The 17,368-nt window shown below is 36.8% G+C and overlaps 1 protein-coding gene and 5 pseudogenes across 4 annotated transcripts in view; 5 read left to right on the top strand and 1 right to left on the bottom strand.

The window, feature by feature from the left end:
- LOC149037579 (uncharacterized) overlaps positions 1-13,420 on the bottom strand; it is a 120,764-nt pseudogene extending 107,344 nt beyond the window's left edge.
- LOC149037578 (uncharacterized) overlaps positions 1-17,225 on the top strand; it is a 124,332-nt pseudogene extending 107,107 nt beyond the window's left edge. The window contains exons 3-4 of the transcript XR_016181203.1: positions 13,123-13,204; positions 14,331-17,225. The product of XR_016181203.1 is annotated as an uncharacterized LOC149037578 (transcript). The remainder of the gene's footprint in view (positions 1-13,122; positions 13,205-14,330) is intronic.
- LOC149037580 (uncharacterized) lies at positions 2,229-12,974 on the top strand (annotated as a pseudogene).
- Positions 4,017-5,577, top strand: LOC149037583 (uncharacterized). Its single transcript, XM_089188345.1, has 2 exons — positions 4,017-5,031; positions 5,423-5,577. Exons 1-2 carry the CDS (start codon positions 4,473-4,475, stop codon positions 5,575-5,577), a joined length of 714 nt encoding a protein of 237 aa, XP_089044471.1. The 5' UTR covers positions 4,017-4,472.
- Positions 5,682-9,447, top strand: LOC149037581 (uncharacterized; annotated as a pseudogene). Its single transcript, XR_016181201.1, has one exon. The product of XR_016181201.1 is annotated as an uncharacterized LOC149037581 (transcript).
- Positions 7,672-9,447, top strand: LOC149037582 (uncharacterized; annotated as a pseudogene). The gene has a single exon (XR_016181202.1). The product of XR_016181202.1 is annotated as an uncharacterized LOC149037582 (transcript).
- Positions 17,226-17,368: the final 143 nt, after the last annotated feature.

Genomic DNA, 17,368 nt, shown 5'->3' with positions numbered 1-17,368 from the left:
CTGAGTCTTTTTAAAGTTTCACTTCTTAAAGATATCTTGCGCTTTTTTGAAGTACCACTTAAATCAAGAGACAGGAAAAAAGACCTGATTGAACAGCAGGGTGTCTAAAATAGCAGAGTCCACTTTAATTTCAGTCCTAATTACAGGGGATCCTTGTTTTTCCAGTTTTCCATCCTTTAAAACTCACATATTTTGTAACCAATTCCTTATGTCAATGTTTAGTTTGGGTATGAGTATCAGTAAGAAACAATGATAGCTTGAGCAAGAGCATTTATTGCAATCTAAATAATAATATTGCATGTTGCAATATGGTAACTTGCACAACAAAATTATTTAATCACACAATTCCAAACAAAGGAAGTCAGGTTATTTACTCACCTGCTTTAACTTTTGAGGGCCTATGATACAGAAAAATAGATATGGTAAACAGTTACAGTTAATACAAAGTTGAAAGTTTGAAAGCTAAGAGATATACATTACAATCATCAGACCCTACGCATCCTTGCAAAAAAGGGTCAGTTACCACTATAACTTCTCCCAAACATTCATACTTACAGGAAATCATTAATTTTTGTCACTAAGTGGTACTTTACTTACAATAGCTCTACTGACACAAATGCATTTTTCTCTAGTTATCTCATAGCTTATGACTGTTAAGGTCATGTGGAAGGTCCCTGCTTGAGGGCTGACATTTCAATTACCTCAACAAACTGTAATCATCAGCATTGCACGCCAAGGTGTATTTCCGAAGTGGTCAAGTTTCCAAAGTAGTCACCTAATTGTTACAGATGAGTTCACTCCTTTTTGATTCCATCTTCAGCTTGATCATCCTGTAACATGTGAAAACATCAAATGTTACTCTCATATTCAAATACTTGCTTGAATCAAAAGTTATAATTTTTTTAATAACCAGCTTCCTTTAACCCTTTAATCCCTGAGAGCGACCAGCATGTAATTTCCCCTTTCAATATCATCCCTGAATCAAACATTAAGGTTATGAGAATAAAGGAAATTATAATAAACTGAAGAACCTCTTGATTATTAAACGAATTCTCCCTGTCAACACATTGGGAAATGTATAGAGAACAGTATAAAGAATATGCATACTGATGTCAGGGTGTAAAGGGTTAATAGTGCTCCAGAAATAGTAAAAAGTATTGGAGAGAAAGAAAGAAAATTCTTGAAACATTCTATATTAAAATGAAACTTTGTTATAAATATTAGTTGCGATGGCAATGGAGCATGATATGAATAAATTTAATCTCACTCAGTTTAAATGTAGAATCTAAAATCTAATTAACTTACTAATGAATAGGAGAAAGCTCAAAGTGTTTTTCCTGCTTCTGTCATTCTAAATATCACAAATCAGTTACACCACCACTTCAGTGTGATTTTTTTGAAGATGTGAACTTTTCCTTATGGTCATCTATTTTTAGTATCTATCTTTTACCAGCTGACATCTGAGAAGAATCAAGTCCACACTGGTGATTTGACATATTGCAAGCAAACCCTACAACTGATTAAATTTTATTTGATCAAAAACATGAAGGGCAATAGAGGAAATTGCCTAGCACAATTCAAGTTTCCCTTCTTAAGTATTCTGTGATTGTTTCTTCTATCATATGGTTAAGTTTACATTTTCCCTCCTTTCACTGTCATCTGTTCATCTGTTTGCTTCCCTAACAATCTTAACTATTACTGCCAACAAATGCAAGGAGCATATAAAATGTGTACAGTTATTAACACTTTAATTCCTGAGAGTGACTAGCATGTAATTTCTCCTTTCAATATCATCCCTAAATCAAGCATTGAGGTCATGAGAAAAATATAAATCATAATCAACTGAAGAACCTCTTGATTGTTAAACAAATTCTCCTTGCCAGCACATTAGGAAATGTATAAAGAACAGTATAGGGAATATGCATACTGATGTTAGGGTGTAAAGGATTAAAGACATCATGTAGTCAGTTTCATATATGTAGAGTACTGCTTGAATACGTTCAATATCCTCCCTAAGTTCCAAGGAAACAGAGTCCCAAACAACAATATTATACACAACACTAGGAATAATTGAGTTCAAATAGATTCCAAAATGGACTGAGGTGGGAATTTAATTCGTTTCAGAACAGCCAATTTATTGTTCAACAATTTACAAATATTCCTAATATGATCCTGCCAAGATAACCTATGGCCAATAAAGTTAAGCCAAGACAAGGGGACTATTGGGAATGTTGACTGGTTTGCCACCTCATAGTGCAAGCTTTATAGCTTGTTCGGAGGTATGGCATGGAAAGGAAAGACTTGTCGATCCTTAGCCTTAACCAGTCAACAAGCAGTTGATTCTGTTTCAGACAAAGTCTGCGTCTGCAACTGAGCCCGCGAACGTCGTTGGTAACTTTTATATGGTCAGTTTTCAGTTCTAATCTACCGACGATTTTGCAGAGGTGAAACAAAAGTCAAATATTTATATGGCAGGCCAAAAAAATTTCTTCAGTAGTATTTTTTCATGCTTTTCCTTGGATGGAATGCAAAATTAAATCGAATTTTAAAATAGAGGATTCGCTTGATAATAATATCTTAAGGCAAATTAAATTAAAATGAAAAAGTTCAACATTATTTCCCACCTCTCAAAATCAAAGCTTGCGTTAATTAAATGTTAGGGTTAGAGCTTGGAAGTGGATTCAACTTTTGAAAAACTGGGGGTGAAAACAACGGGGATAAAAGAACGCTTCTCACGGGAGCTCATGGCTATTAAACCCGTTGTGAATGGTAGATATTCTTCCTTGGCTAAGTTCTTTCCTAACTTATTATTTAATAATAGTTTTAACGCGAGCATTGCCAAGATTAAGCTATCCCTAAGAAGTTTTGTGGAAGGGAGAGGGGGGAGGGGGGGGGTGCAAATATTTGCAGTAGTCTAAATTTTTCTCCATTACCGGTATGAGGTATTCTCTTTCATCACACAGAGTATAAAATCACTCTTAGAATTGGGAACTTATCTAATCTCAGAACTGTCAATATTATATCATTGTTTTTTTCCTAGAAACCTCCCGCCCTTTTGGTAGTGGCCACAAAAGAAAGGTCAATAGATCATCATTCAAGGATTATGACAGGCTGCTTACGAAACAAAGAAAGTAACTTAGTTACAAAGAAAAGAGCATTTACAATACAAAGTAGGTACAAATCTAAAAAGTAATGCAAAGTCTCTCAAGTGCCATTTTGACAGTTAACCTAAGGACCATGGTTACATAATTTTTATATTGTGCTTTCAAGAAACTGACTTGATTACTGGTAATTTCAAGAACCTCTCGCCACTTGGAACATCACAAAAAGATGAAAAACTAAGATAATAACTAATGTTTTGAGTTGATTTTCTCTTCCAAATTGTTATAGTAACAATTGATGGTCAACTTAAGTTCTGATGACTTCGTGGTTCTCTGTCTAACAGAAGATCAAACAGCAGTTTTTTGATAAATAATCTCCTTTATCAGAAAATGATGATAACAAAGGAAGTAGAAAAAAGATGGCCACGCAGAAGTGCCTTACCAATTTACAGAAATGAGGCAGATGCTATCCAAATAGACAAATTTGTGGCAAAATTGGTCAAAGATGACACTCGTCTTTTTCCTGAGTTTGGATGTGGTAAAGAAGCAGTCCTGGAAACAGTTTTAAATAAAATCAGGGAGCAGAGGCGCCAGCAGAAAGAAAAATACCTTACCAGTAAAGAAGGGCTGTCAACAGACAGTGCATCTGAGTCAACCGAGTCAGCCGAGTCCAGTAGTTGAAATCCTATTCCACCTACTTATACATATCAGATGCAACGTGTGCAGAAAGCGTACAACCTTTATTTTGAAGAAGATGTGGGAATTACAGAAGTTATTACCGCCAATAATTGACTTCCAGTTTTTTTTCTCGATCTTGAGAACCAAAAACTATACTTAAAAGTTAAAGTAGCTTGTGATAAGATAAAGCAAGGTTAATTTTGTTATGTTTTTAAACCTTAATGTGGGATGGGTTTGTAAAACATTGTTTCAGGATAACATTTTAGTTTTAAGTATGGGGACCAGAAAATGTCCATGTAAAGTCATTGCAAATTCTAGGGGGCGGCGGCGGTAGGTTTGAAGGAAAGTTTGATGTATGAACTGGAATTTCTGGCAAGGTTTGGAGATTCAAACCTTAAACCTTCCTTGAGAGAGGTACGGATATCATGACAATAATGACAATTTTCTGCTGCCAAGAATGCATTCTTTAAGGTCAGAACGGATAAATGTATTTTCCGCTGGTATTCGAAGTAATTAGGCGTACTTGTTTCGCTTTGACACCTTCCACTCCCTTTATTGTGCCTTCTACGCTGTTATTGGTCGGCTTCTAGTACTTATACTCTCTACTGTTCACTCTACACCATTCACGTTTGCGGTTTCCTACTTCACAGTTTTACATCTTTTTGCGAGTGTTTTTTCAAGCGTGTGCTTCTAATGTCCAGCGAACAGGAGCAAACCGAAGGTTCTTCCCGCTCAACAGATACGACCCAACCGGTTCATGGTGGTGGCAACTCAGCATCTGTCGACCAGGTTTTTTCAATGTTTAAAGATTACCTGGAGAAGAAATTGGAGGTTAAAACCAAGCAGATCGAGCAAAAGAGCAAAATAGACAAAGTCGTGCAATTGAAATACAAGGGCAACCAGAAGCAGTACGAGCTCAATGCAGAATTGGATTCCATCACTGAAAGCATAAAAACCGAGTCAGAGCGCGGCGAGCCAAATTTACCGCTGATTAAGAAGTATTCTCAAGAGGCCAGGGAGCTTATTCGCAAACGGCAAAAGCTAATAAAAATTGCCGACAAAAGCAAGGACGGTTGGCAAGTTGTGGCAGAGTACGAATCCGATGAGTTGGCGTCGGACTCCGAAGATGAGAAACGGCTCAAAAAGGCTAGAGAAACGGTGAGTCGAAAGAGACGACAAAAGGACCAACTCACAAGCGGGAGCGGAAAGAAAGCAAGAGCCGCTGTGGGTTCTGATAATCAGCTTTTTCGTGGTAAGAAAAATTGCCTACAATTTACTTTGTGATTTCATAAGGTTTTGGATCCGCTTACGCATCATACCATACAACTTGTCTGATTTATTTATTACGGGAATTTAAGGGTAAAATAATTTACGTTCGTTTGAGCGACGCGAATTAGAAGGTAAATGTATTTTCGGCTGGTATTCGAAGTAATTAGGCGTACTTGTTTCGCTTTGACATCTGCCACTCCCTTTATTGTGCCTTCTACGCTGTTATTGGTCGGCTTCTAGTACTTATACTCTCTACTGTTCACTGTACACCATTCACGTTTGCGGTTTCCTACTTCACAGTTTTACATCTTTTCGCGAGTGTTTCCCCCCTCCCCCCTCTGCTTACTACGTTTTCTTTTATTACTTTTATTCAGGCCGTAGAGGCGCTTCTTGCGACTACTCACGTTGCTACATGTGTGAAAAACTTGGGCACTGGGCTAAAGACTGCAGATCCATGTTCTGGCCAGGAAGTTACCAGTTTCCCAATTACAATACTTACCCTGGACTCTCCTACAACAAGCCAGCCTGAAGCCATTCATCTCAATACCAATCAAAGCAGTGAAGAGGACTTAGCACAGGTAGAAGAAATCGTACAGAAATACGAACTTGAAAGCGGACAGTCTTTAACCGTTAAGGGTAATTTGAAGAAAAATCTAGGGTTTTGGAGATCTATTGGTGCTCCAAATTTCATTTTGACTATTATTGAAAAGGGCTACAAATTACCATATGCTAGCCTTCCATTAGCTGTAAGGCTAAAGAATAATAAGTCTGCTCGACTTCATGCTAATTTCGTTGACCAAGCTGTTTTTGAGTTAGTTAAATCAGGTCGGGTTTGTAGGGTTGATAAGCAACCTTTTATTGTCAACCCCTTATCAGTATCTATTCGGCCATGTGGCAAAAAGAGATTAATTCTTGATTTACGTCACGTTAACAGGTCGCTAATTAAACAAAGAATCAAATACGAGGATTGGAAAATTGCTATGGCTTATTTTGCCAAGGATTCGTACATGTTTTCTTTTGACTTGAAAATCACCATATCGAAATTTCGCAGGATCACCAAACGTTTTTGGGGTTTTGTTGGCGTGCTCCAGATTCCAATAACGAAGTATTTTATGTTTTCACCGTTCTTCCGTTTGGTTTGTCTACAGCTCCCTATATTTTCACAAAGCTTCTTAAACCTTTAGAGAAACATTGGAGAATACAAGGTACTTGCATAGCTATTTTCTTAGATGATGGTTGGGCGATAGTTCAGGACAAAGAAGGTTGTCTTCTTAAGGCACAAACCGTAAGGCAGGACTTGTATGGTGCGGGTTTTGTAGTGAATGAAGAGAATTCGGTATGGGAACCTACTCAAATTTGGGACTGGTTAGGTATAACCTGGAATTCTTTATTGGGTACTCTAAGAATTGTAGAGAGAAGAATTACTAAGATTACCAACACAATAGATCGTATTATTGAGGCCGATTTTAAACTTTCTGCTAAAGAGCTGGCTTCTTTCACGGGTCAAATTATCTCTACTGCGCCTGTGGTTGGAAACATTGGTAGGATAATGACCAGACATTGCGTTATGTCTACCTTGCGTGTAGATAATTGGGATTCAGTATTTTGTCTTGATGATTATTGCAAAGAGGAATTATATTTTTGGAAAGATAATTTGATTAACCTCAACAGCAGACATTGCTTTGTAAGTAAAGATCCTAGTTACTTTGTTTACTCAGATGCTAGCGCCACTGGAGGCGGTGCATTCATTGACTTTAACAATGACTTTGTGTGTCACAAATTGTGGACGGAGAACGAAAGTTTGCGAAGCTCAACATGGAGAGAGTTATCTGTTATTGAATTTTCATTGAAATCATTTGCCCCTGTACTTAAAGGATCGCACGTTAAGTGGTATACTGACAGCCAAGCCGCTGCCAAGATTGTTGAAGTGGGCAGCATGAAACTTGATCTACACAGGATCGCGCGGAGCATTTTCAGTATTTGTATCCAGTCGGGGATTCATTTAGAGGTCCAGTGGATTCCACGTACTTTGAATCAGCAAGCTGACTATATAGGTCGATTAATTGATACCGATGATTGGCAAATTACCAACGAATTTTTTCTATTTCTTGATGAACGTTGGGGGTCCCGTACTGTTGATTGTTTTGCCAATTATTACAATCACAAACTCCCCAAATTCTTTTCAAGATTCTGGAATCCCAATACTGCAGGTGTCGATTTCTTCTTTCAGCCTCTTGGCGGGGAAAATTGTCTAGTGGTTCCACCCGTGGGTATTGTTCCACGTGTTTTGCATTATATGAAGTGTCAGTATGCCGTTGGTACACTTGTTGTACCCTTCTGGCCTTCAGCTCATTACTAGCCATTAATTATGCACAGATATGGTGATTCTCTTGTGGCCCACGTTATTCGTGCTGGGAGGGAGGTTCTTATTCATGGAAGAAATCATAATTCGCTGTTAGGGTCTCACCAATTCACAGGCTATATTATCGCCTTAAGAATGGAATTTACCGAGTAACAATTTGGACTTGTTCATCAAGTGTGTTGGCACTGGCCTAAGCAATGGTTTGATTTCATGAGGCACCGGCCGAAACAATGATTTGCATCTGGTGGCACTGGCCTAACAATGATGTCTTGTTTTAAGGGCACTGGCCCAGACTCCGGCCCAAACAATGATCCATTGGGCACTTTGGGATTCCCATTTTATTGTCACTACACTAAGGGCGTGCGTTTTGTTCCTTTTAGTTTGTATGTTGTGTTCTTGTTTTTTCAGATAATTTCTTCAAGCAAGTCATGGAAAGGTTCCCCAGTTCTTTCGTCATCGAATGCCAATCAGGTTTTAGACGTGATGTCGAAATCCAAAGCAGATGCTACAGCAAAATCCTATATGTGAGTTATTAAGAAGTTTTTGGATTGGTGTAAAAGCAAGCAAATAAGCTTTGAGCTACCTTTTCCTTTAGGTGTCGTATATCTTTATTTGTTCGAAGTCCAACAGTCTTGTAGTTCCAGTTCTTCTGTAATTTTGACCCACGCCGCCCTTAAATGGCTACATTCATTTGTTCCAAGTCTTGATTGTAACCCATTGGATAGCGATTTTTGCAGAAATATTATCGAATCTGCCAAACGCCAGAGGTCACAACCGATTGTGAAAAAGAAACCCATTACCACCATTAGGAACATATTGGACGTTCATAACAAGGAAGATTCTAATCTGAAGGATCTTCGTATTGCCGCATTATGCTCATTAGCTTTCGCAGGTTTTCTTCGGTATGACGATTTATGTAATATCGTTCCGAAGCATATTGAGTTTCATAATGATTATATAAGGATTTTCTTGCCTCGAAGCAAAACCGATATTTATAGGGAAGGGAATTATGTCTATATTAGCGCTTCCACATCTAAGTACTGTCCTGTCGGTGTCTTAAGAAGGTATTTGAACCTTTCTGGGATTGACAGCAATAGTAATCTTCCTTTATCTAGACCTCTAACTTTTCACCCTAGTAATTCTAGCTATACCCTGAGAAGTGGTAAGATTTATTATACTAGATGCAGGGAAATTCTTAGAGATTGCCTGAGTAAGCTAGGTTATAATCCTAATAATTTCCGTCTTCATAGCTTAAGATCCGGTGGCGTTACATCTGTAGTGCGTAATAGTGGTCATTTGATTTCAGAAAGACTACTTAAAATACATGGTAGATGGAAGTCTGACTTTGCCAAGGACATATACATTGAAGAGAGCCTTGATAATAGATTACAAGTAACTAAGTATTTACGCTTGTAATATCATTGAGCATTTATATTTCACACGTTCCTTTATTCTTTATATTAGCGTAAACAATAAAGCGTTCTACTAATGAATTGTAAAAAAAAAAGTAATAATTTTTATATTATTATTATTATTTTTTTTTTTTTAATAGTATCTCTTTATTGCGCCGTACTCTCCAAAGGGAGATGTTAGTCTACTTACAATAAAGTTCAATAATACAATATGAATAACATAAAACGATAACTTTACCATATCCGAATACAATACGTTGATTGAAAAGCCATTACTGCTAAATTACATTTGTGCATTGAGACTTTGATACATTAAATGAGGAACTATAACAAAAGTGAAAAAAAAGAGAAAGAACGTAAGGAGTATTGTTTGAAGTGTTTTGGTGAGAGTTTCACTGTTGGCAGGTGTACCACTAAGTTTTTTATTTATTTACTTTTTTATTATTTAAATTTTGTTTTTATTTTATTTTGTATTTTTTAAAGAGAGTTGAGATATTTTAACCGCATTTGTCAGGAGCTAGTTATTGACGGTATTTTCAATTAGGTCCCTTTGGTGAACTGCATTCACAAAGTCGTGGAGGACAATGGGCTTGTTGTTAAGTTTACAACTATAGATATAATAACGCATGAATAGTGTGACGTAGTCGAATTTCTTGGTGGTACTATTCTCGTTTAAGTTGGAGGTAATTCCGAATAAAAGTTCCTCCGTAGTTGGAGAGAACTGTGAATTGTACGTTGTGTTAAACCACTGAATGACTTTCTGTATGAATGATTTCGTAAAGGGACAGTGAATAAAGGTGTGATCGATTGAGTCTTTTTCCCCACAAAAGCAGCATTCTTCGTCAGTTTTAATACCATATTTGAATAGTTCTCTCTTTGTCACCACGATTCTATGAATAAACTTAAATTGAAATTCTTTTAGTTTTGTTTCTTTGCACAGCTTTCGTATTGACTTAAATATCTTTGCCCATTTTTCATCATTCAAAGAAAGTATTTCGCTCCATCTTTTAGGACCTGCCTGACCTCCAGTGTGGATTTTAGCAATTAAAAGATTATAGAAATCCCTTGATTTGGCTTTATCAAGGTTGAGCGTGAAATTTCCGTTGAGGTGAAAAAGATGATCGTTACTTGTGAAAAACTGATTATTAACTGATTCTATTTGTCTTGCTTTCGACCGTAGCCGGTCAGGTATGGCACTAATAATCTGAAAATACTGGAGGAAGTTTGTCTTGCAAGAAAACTTTCCTTTAAATTCTTGGAATGAGAGATAGCTACCATCCTCCTTCAACAAGTCTTTAATAGAAACGATTCCCTTCTCCATCCAGTTGCTGAGATAAACGGGTGTTTCATCAATTTTTGTATTATGATTTAATGTACTTAATGTAATTAATGTAATATCATTGAGCATTTATATATTTCACACAGGATAAACAATGAACAATAAAGACAATAAAGACTTCAGTAAACAATAAAGACTTCTACAAATGAATTGTAAAAAAAAAAAAAAAAAAGAGTAATAATTTTTGTATTATGATTTAATCTAGATGTAATAATCTGTGTTTTGGATCCGCTTACGCATCCTACCATACTGCTTGTCTGATTTATTTATTACGGGAATTTAAGGGTAAAATAATTTACGTTCGTTTGAGGGAAGCGAATTAGAACGTAAAGGAACTTGTCACAACGACTTATCCTAACGCCTTGTTGCAGTACACACTGAGTGACTTCTCCCCTGGTGTTTTCCAACCTCAAGAATCAGGAAAACAAATTTAGTAGGTATAAAATTAAGATAAAAAAGGATTTATTTGCCTGTGCCTGGTTATAAAATGTATCATTAAATTGTCATTGGTCTGCTTGCGAAAAAGGGGCCTATCCAATGTTCTCAATTAACATTTGAATGGTTTAGTGGCCTGGTTTGAGTATCTACTGTATGAATATAGCTTTTCTCTTAACATTTTGCTTATTTTTATCCTAGACATGACTCAGACCACAGCAGATTTAATTGTAATAGTGACTCTAGGAAAATCATCCTAAAAAGAAGTGAAGATGGATCAATTACGGAAGATGAAAAAATCAGGGAGCATTTAGAAGGATTTTGTCGTAAAGATTACTTCCTAAATAGAGAACTGTTTGTTTTCCAGAGTTATTGCACCTTAAGGTTTACATAAGCATATCTGGTGTTGTATCCATGAATACTACCTGCATAATGAAAATGGTTTTAGAAGGGATCCACTTAGGCAGGCCTTTGTGCCATAGATGGAAAAACTTTTAACCAAATTTGCTTATCAATACTACAACCATATCCATCTCTTAAATCTGCAAAGGGCATATACATGATTGACAATGTATGGCACACAGCATCTAGTTCTCTTTGTTCACTCTTACAAAGTTTTTTCACTTAGTTATTTTAATTTACTAACCTTCATAGATAGCTGCCTAAATTGCATATGAAGCAAATTTTTGTTTCCTTTTTCTGGCTGGTAGTTGTATTAAAGGTTTGAAATTGTTGGTCTCAGTTCCTAGCGATTCAGTGACCATTTTGTTTAATTCATGATGTGTAATAATTCATACACTGTCATACATTACACATTTAAAATACAAATTACTAAAATCACTGAGAAATAGTACAAATGAAGAGCCAGGAAATAAAATTAAGCAAACAATGGATAAAAGAACAATACTTAGAGAAATAGTAACCATGATAATGATAATGATAATGATGATAAGGCAGATATTAAGGCAAATGTTCAGAGTGTTGCTCAGAGAAATTGAAGATTTAAAGTTACAATAAGTCTAGAAGGATTTTTTCATAAAGATTAGTTCCTAAATAGACAACTGTTTGTTTTCTAGAGTTATTGCACACTTAAAGTTTACATAAATTTTGTTGGGAAGCATTTCTGGTGATGTGTCCATAAATACTACCTGCATATTGAAAATGATTTCGGAAGGTAAGAATGTCTAGAATGTTGAGCAAATGGAGGGTGCTATCTGTTTGGTTATGAAATGTATCAATAACAGTGGGGCAAAACTCCCTCATGGTTGTTCTAAAGTGAGCAATCAATAATTGCTAAGAAGATACACATGTAAAATGCATCTTCTGCTCTTCTTTGTTCACCAGTGTTTCGTTGGCCGTGTCGCTGTCACTTGGGATTGAGATTGACAGAGTATTCTAAGGTTAATCACAATTATTCTCTTGAGGGAAATGGTATGTAAGTTGGCACAACTCTTGCATCCCCAGCGTCTGGATAAGTCATGTAAAATACCATCTTTCTTTCGTTGTATTTTGAACCTCTCAATACCTGACTAATTAATGGGTTGATAAAGGATTCCGTTAGGTGGGAAGACAGTATTAAAGGAAAAATGGCAACTTTGCAAATCCTGAAAAGTTTCCTTCAAAAACTAACAGAACTTCTTATAAAAGTTTTTTATAAGTAAATAGTGATTGAAATAAAATATTCTGAAGGATGTGATCTTTTGGCTGGGTTGAGTGAAGAGTACTGCATGTGACAGTGTGGGCAGACGGCGTGCCATTTGGCAAGGATGACACAGTCACTGCATATTTAGTTTGCTCTCTCAACCTGCTGAATAGAGTACAATGTTGTAATGATAATCATTTACTCCTTGGTGCCAGCTGTGAAGATTATCCATTCCTGAAATCTTACTCAAATCACCTGAAGGAAGAAATGGAACAGATTGAAGGGAAGACATTGACCACTTAGAGAGGAGAGCAGGTTGTGTTCAAATTTGAACTGATACCATCTGACAGAAAATGGATGTCATCCCACTCACGAGAACTAAACAATTGTTCAACCTACTTTTCACATTTTGCCAATGTTAATCAAACAAACAAGGGAACCATTGGTGGTTTTATTGGTGGTTCTAAAGCAACATGGTAACCATGGCAGTACACTGAGAGACTGGCCATTGCAGAGAAAGAGGAAAAGTCGAAGAAAAGACTTAAAGATCCCATGGGCAAACAAAGAAGTCATATTACCAAATTTACTGCTCAAAACAAGTTGAGACAAGAATTTGTTCCTCTGTTGGGGGGAAGTATCTTGATTTACCCAAGGCGGAGCCTCTACATAACGCTTCTTTCGCTTCTCGCTGAACCACAAAAGAAAGACCTTGTTTAGTCTCCCAAACTTGACGTTTCAGGCACTTCAAAACTGCAAGCAGAAGAGAACTGTCTGGAATGTCAGAGACTGTTGTTGCTTCCTTGAGGTGAGTCTGGTTTGTGTCCTGCATGACAACATAGAGTGCAGCTGAAAACCAGTTCTGCCAAGCATTGATTGTGCATTACATTCTCATATGGATTCACGTGGCTTGAATCAAAGTACTTTTGTTGGCATTTTGCCACTTTGATAAAGGAACTTCTGGGCCCGGTTGTTCAAAACTGCGATTAGCGCTAATCCACGATTAAATAGGCTAATCGCAGATTAAATTTAAGTCGCCGATTAGTTTCTGTTGTTCAAAGCCCGATTATTCCTAACCTTCGATCAAACCAAGGGTTAAATCTAACCCTGCTCGCTAGGTGGATTAAATCCTTAATCGGCAGATTAAAAAATAAAAATCACAACATGGCTGACTTGTTGTATGGTTGTGTTGGTGTTGATGGGCGAAGAAAAAGGAAGCGAAGAGAGTTTAGGAGCATCGGTTTCACGATAGATGGATATACAGACGAAGAATTAAGAGCAAGGCAGACTTTTCGGGCGCCATTTGTTTTTTTGTTTACATGGGAGTACATGTAAAAGAAAATAAGAAAGAAACAAAAGTCTAAAGTCCGTTAATTTTCACTTTGCTTTGTGTTTGTTAGCGAAGTATACATTTTATGCAAGGTATGGACATTGAGAGGTGTTACAATAATGTTTCCATTTATAAACTTACCTGTTTCAAACCCCTGTAACCCAGTAAATGACGGTGTGTCACTGAACATGTTTATTATTTTTAAACTGGCTTCTGATGGGTTCGGGGGTGCAGGGCCACCACCTGTCTTCTTCTGTTCACTTTTAAAGGAACTGAATTCTCTTTTCGCGTGACTCTGGAGGTTTTTCCACTTGTCTCGTACTTCCTGCGTTGATCTTACTGTCACACCGACGGCGTTTACCGCCTCCGAGATTTCTTCCCAAAACTTGTTTTTTTTTGCATTTGTTATACTGTTGGTAAATTTACTTTGAAGAATGTCCATATTTTCTTCAAATTTTTCCGTTAAAACGGAAATTTCAGCGGGTGAAAAGTTTGCTTTCCGCACTTTCTTCGCTGGAGAAGCCATATTGACAAAAATAAATTTCTGGCAATTTTATGACGTAAACTGGCACAAAATAAATTATAATTAATTAATATAATTCATTTTATGCTTAATCGCGGATTAGTAAATCGACCGAGTAATCTCCCTTTGAAAAACCGTTTTTTAACCAACGATTAACTAACCCACGATTAAGAAATTTAATCGCCGATTAGGCCTAATAGGTGATTAGTTTAATCGCGGTTTTGAACAACCGGGCCCTGAAGATCAACCCTCTTTCAAAGGGGTCAGTTGTGAAACTTCACACTTTGGCATTTGTTGTAGTCAAATTCAGAGATGCAGTTTCTATTTACTCAAGAGTTGAGGTGCGCATTGAGCAAGTGGAAAAGCTAAAGACCTCATGTCAACACACACCAGGAAGTTTAACATCTGAGGCTTGGGCCTCAATTCAATGCAGGGTAGAGAGGCAAAGCATGTTAAGCTGGCTTAGTGTGTGGAAAACAAATGCAATGCCAAAAAGACCTTAAGGTGGTGGACAGTGTTCAGACACAAATTTGTCCATATGGTGTGCCTGAGAGAAAGGGACCCCAACAGCATTGCTCATTGCCAAAAAGAGACTTGGTAGTTTATTTAAATATTCAACACTGCCCAAGTTTATATGCAAAAAAAAATATTGAAAAATTTATATGTCAAGCCAAGTTTGTCCACATATGATTAAAACCAATGGAACTAATTAAACATACACCTTTGCATCTGTTTGTTCAGTGCTGCAGGATGCCGTTCACATTCCAGTATCCTTAATAATATTTTATGATGAGAACTTCACCACCTAACTGTATGCCATCAGAGGAGGAAACTTCAAAGGATACCCTCCTTCACTGCAGTTAAGGTCGACCTTCAATAAAAATTTTTCCATACATATTGTGCAGCTTTTCTTTTTACTGCAGGAATTAGATGAACCAAATGTAAGTAGGGCAGGGAAGAAGCTTACCCTAGATCCAGTTGAATGGAAAAGATTAAACCAATTTTATTAAATTTCTTTCCTTGATGTTGACACAACTGGAACTGCTGTGGATTGCTGGAAAGCCATTGACAGTTATCTCTGTAACAGAAAGATGGCTGAACAGGCATGCACTAATTAGTATATAATAAAACTGCTGTTTGTTTCGTTTCAAAACTTTTATTGTTGACTTCTTATTGACTTTGATTTTCTACTGTCAAATAAGCAAGGTTATAATGTGAATAAAATATTTGGGTTGTTGTCAGACTTGAAATTTGTGAGTGTGTTATGAAAGACCTTCAAATTATTGACAGGTGCTTGCAATATATGATAATGAACCATAGTCTGTTGAAGCATTTTTGGTTTTCAGATGAATTTTCACCCTTGTCATGGCTAGTTCCTATAACTTGACATGCTCTGCAGACAATCAAATCATCATAAGTGATGTGAAATGAAACTGTTTATGTTCCAATACATACACACTGATGAGAGCACTGAATCAGAGGTTAACTTAAGTGTTTCCTACTTTAAAAAGCTCAAACCGCAAGAAATTGGTAACCTCAATCTCAGGCCATTTTTTTTAAAATTTCTAATACTCATGTAACGTAGTAGTTACTAATTATTTTTCTTTAATTCTTATTCTTATTTTATTATATCCTTTGAACAACTTTTTCCTTACTGATTTATTTTTAACAGTCTAATGATCTCATGATCCATAAAGAATATCCTTTTGATCAAACGCAACTTCATTTTACTTTTATAATTAACCTTTGTTTTGTCAGTGCTACACAACAAGTATAGAGTCAACAGATTTTCATTAACTTAGTTATACCCTGAGGCAAAAGCAAGAAATGTTTACTTTTGTGATCTCCTCAGGTGAAACACTTGTGCAAAGTGAATAAGCAAAAGCAAAGGTAAAACTTTTAAGTTCCTCCCTATGTTAATAACCTTTGGGGAGAGCAGAAAATGTTTTTCCATGCACTCACAGACACTTAAGAAATTGGTTGTTGGTTATTGTGCAAATTTCATAGTATCCTAACAACAGCCTGATTGTACTTCAATCAAGATTCTCCTGTCGATTACAAAGCCAAGAGCAAACTTAAGTAAAGTCCAATTTTGGAAACCAGTCAGAACTGTCCACAGTCGAGCAAAAACTGGACAGCAGCATAGAACAAAAACACTTTGTTCTTTGATGATGTACTACTGCGCATTTTCCCTTAAAGTTGAAAATACTTTGCTTGATTGGCAAGCATTACATCAGCTATGGATAGCGATGAGGATCTTCACAACTTTATAGGGGTAACTCTATTAAGATACTAATACAATCATGCATTGTCATGGTCTCCATACAACAAAAAATGAGCAGGGAAAAGATATCTTCAAAATTACAATACAGGGAGAATTCAACAAAAGAATTGTTATCAAGAGTTATGGTCCAGACTTAGAGAAGATTACTGAATGAACAAAGGCATTCTTCCCATCGTGTTTACATTTGTAACTGTTTACAAAACAGTGGATTCCAACTTGAAAGCATTTTGTGTGAACAATGTGTACTTCTTTGACAGCTCCTATTGCAAAACTTCAAATTTCAATTACAGTTCTAAATCAAAAATCAATAAATTTACATGTGCCAAAGGATGCCTCTTAGGCACTGAATATACCACTCATGGGAGGTGGCAATTTTTCCAGCAGTTAGGTGGTCATGACACATAGAAACATAGCTTAAATGACCTCAAATCACCTGAAGTCAAATTTTTCAACCTTCTTTTAGAGGAAATTTTACTGAAGGTCGATAAGAATGCTACGGATGTAAACCAATGAGGCAATTCAAGGATTCAGTTTCCTCACAAATTAAGTCAAACCAGCCAAAAGACCACATCCATCGGAGTATTTCATTTTAATTACTATTTACTTATAAAAGACCTCTATAGGTCTACCAATCTACCAATGACGAAGGTCTCCGGGCCCTCAAACATTTTTTCGATCAACGCACTGTTAAGGAACCTAACTCTGAAACACTACTCCGTCTGGCCGAACTAGTACTCACACTCAATTGCTTTTCATTTGGTGGTAACTACTACAAACAAACTAATGGCGTAGCCATGGGTACTAAAATGGGACCCAGCTATGCCAATCTTTTTGTAGGTTTTATCGAACATCAATTTTTTAGCCAATACCACGGCCCAAAACCTGAACTCTACGGCCGCTACATTGACGATTCCACCGGCGCTACCTCCTCTACCAAAGAGAAGCTCACTCAATTTATAACCGCCGTCAATTCCTTTCATCCGGCTCTTAAATATA

Source organism: Pocillopora damicornis, chromosome 11 (assembly GCF_964200805.1).
Source record: "Pocillopora damicornis chromosome 11, jaPocDami1.2, whole genome shotgun sequence".
NCBI lineage: Eukaryota > Metazoa > Cnidaria > Anthozoa > Scleractinia > Pocilloporidae > Pocillopora > Pocillopora damicornis.
This window is presented reverse-complemented; position numbering and strand designations above follow the sequence as displayed.

Coding starts and splice junctions, on each gene's coding strand:
- LOC149037583 (XM_089188345.1), top strand. CDS start 4,473: ATGTCCAGCGAACAGGAGCAAACCGAAGGTTCTTCCCGCTCAACAGAT. Junction 5,032..5,422: donor TGATAATCAGCTTTTTCGTG/GTAAGAAAAATT, acceptor ACTTTTATTCAG/GCCGTAGAGGCGCTTCTTGC.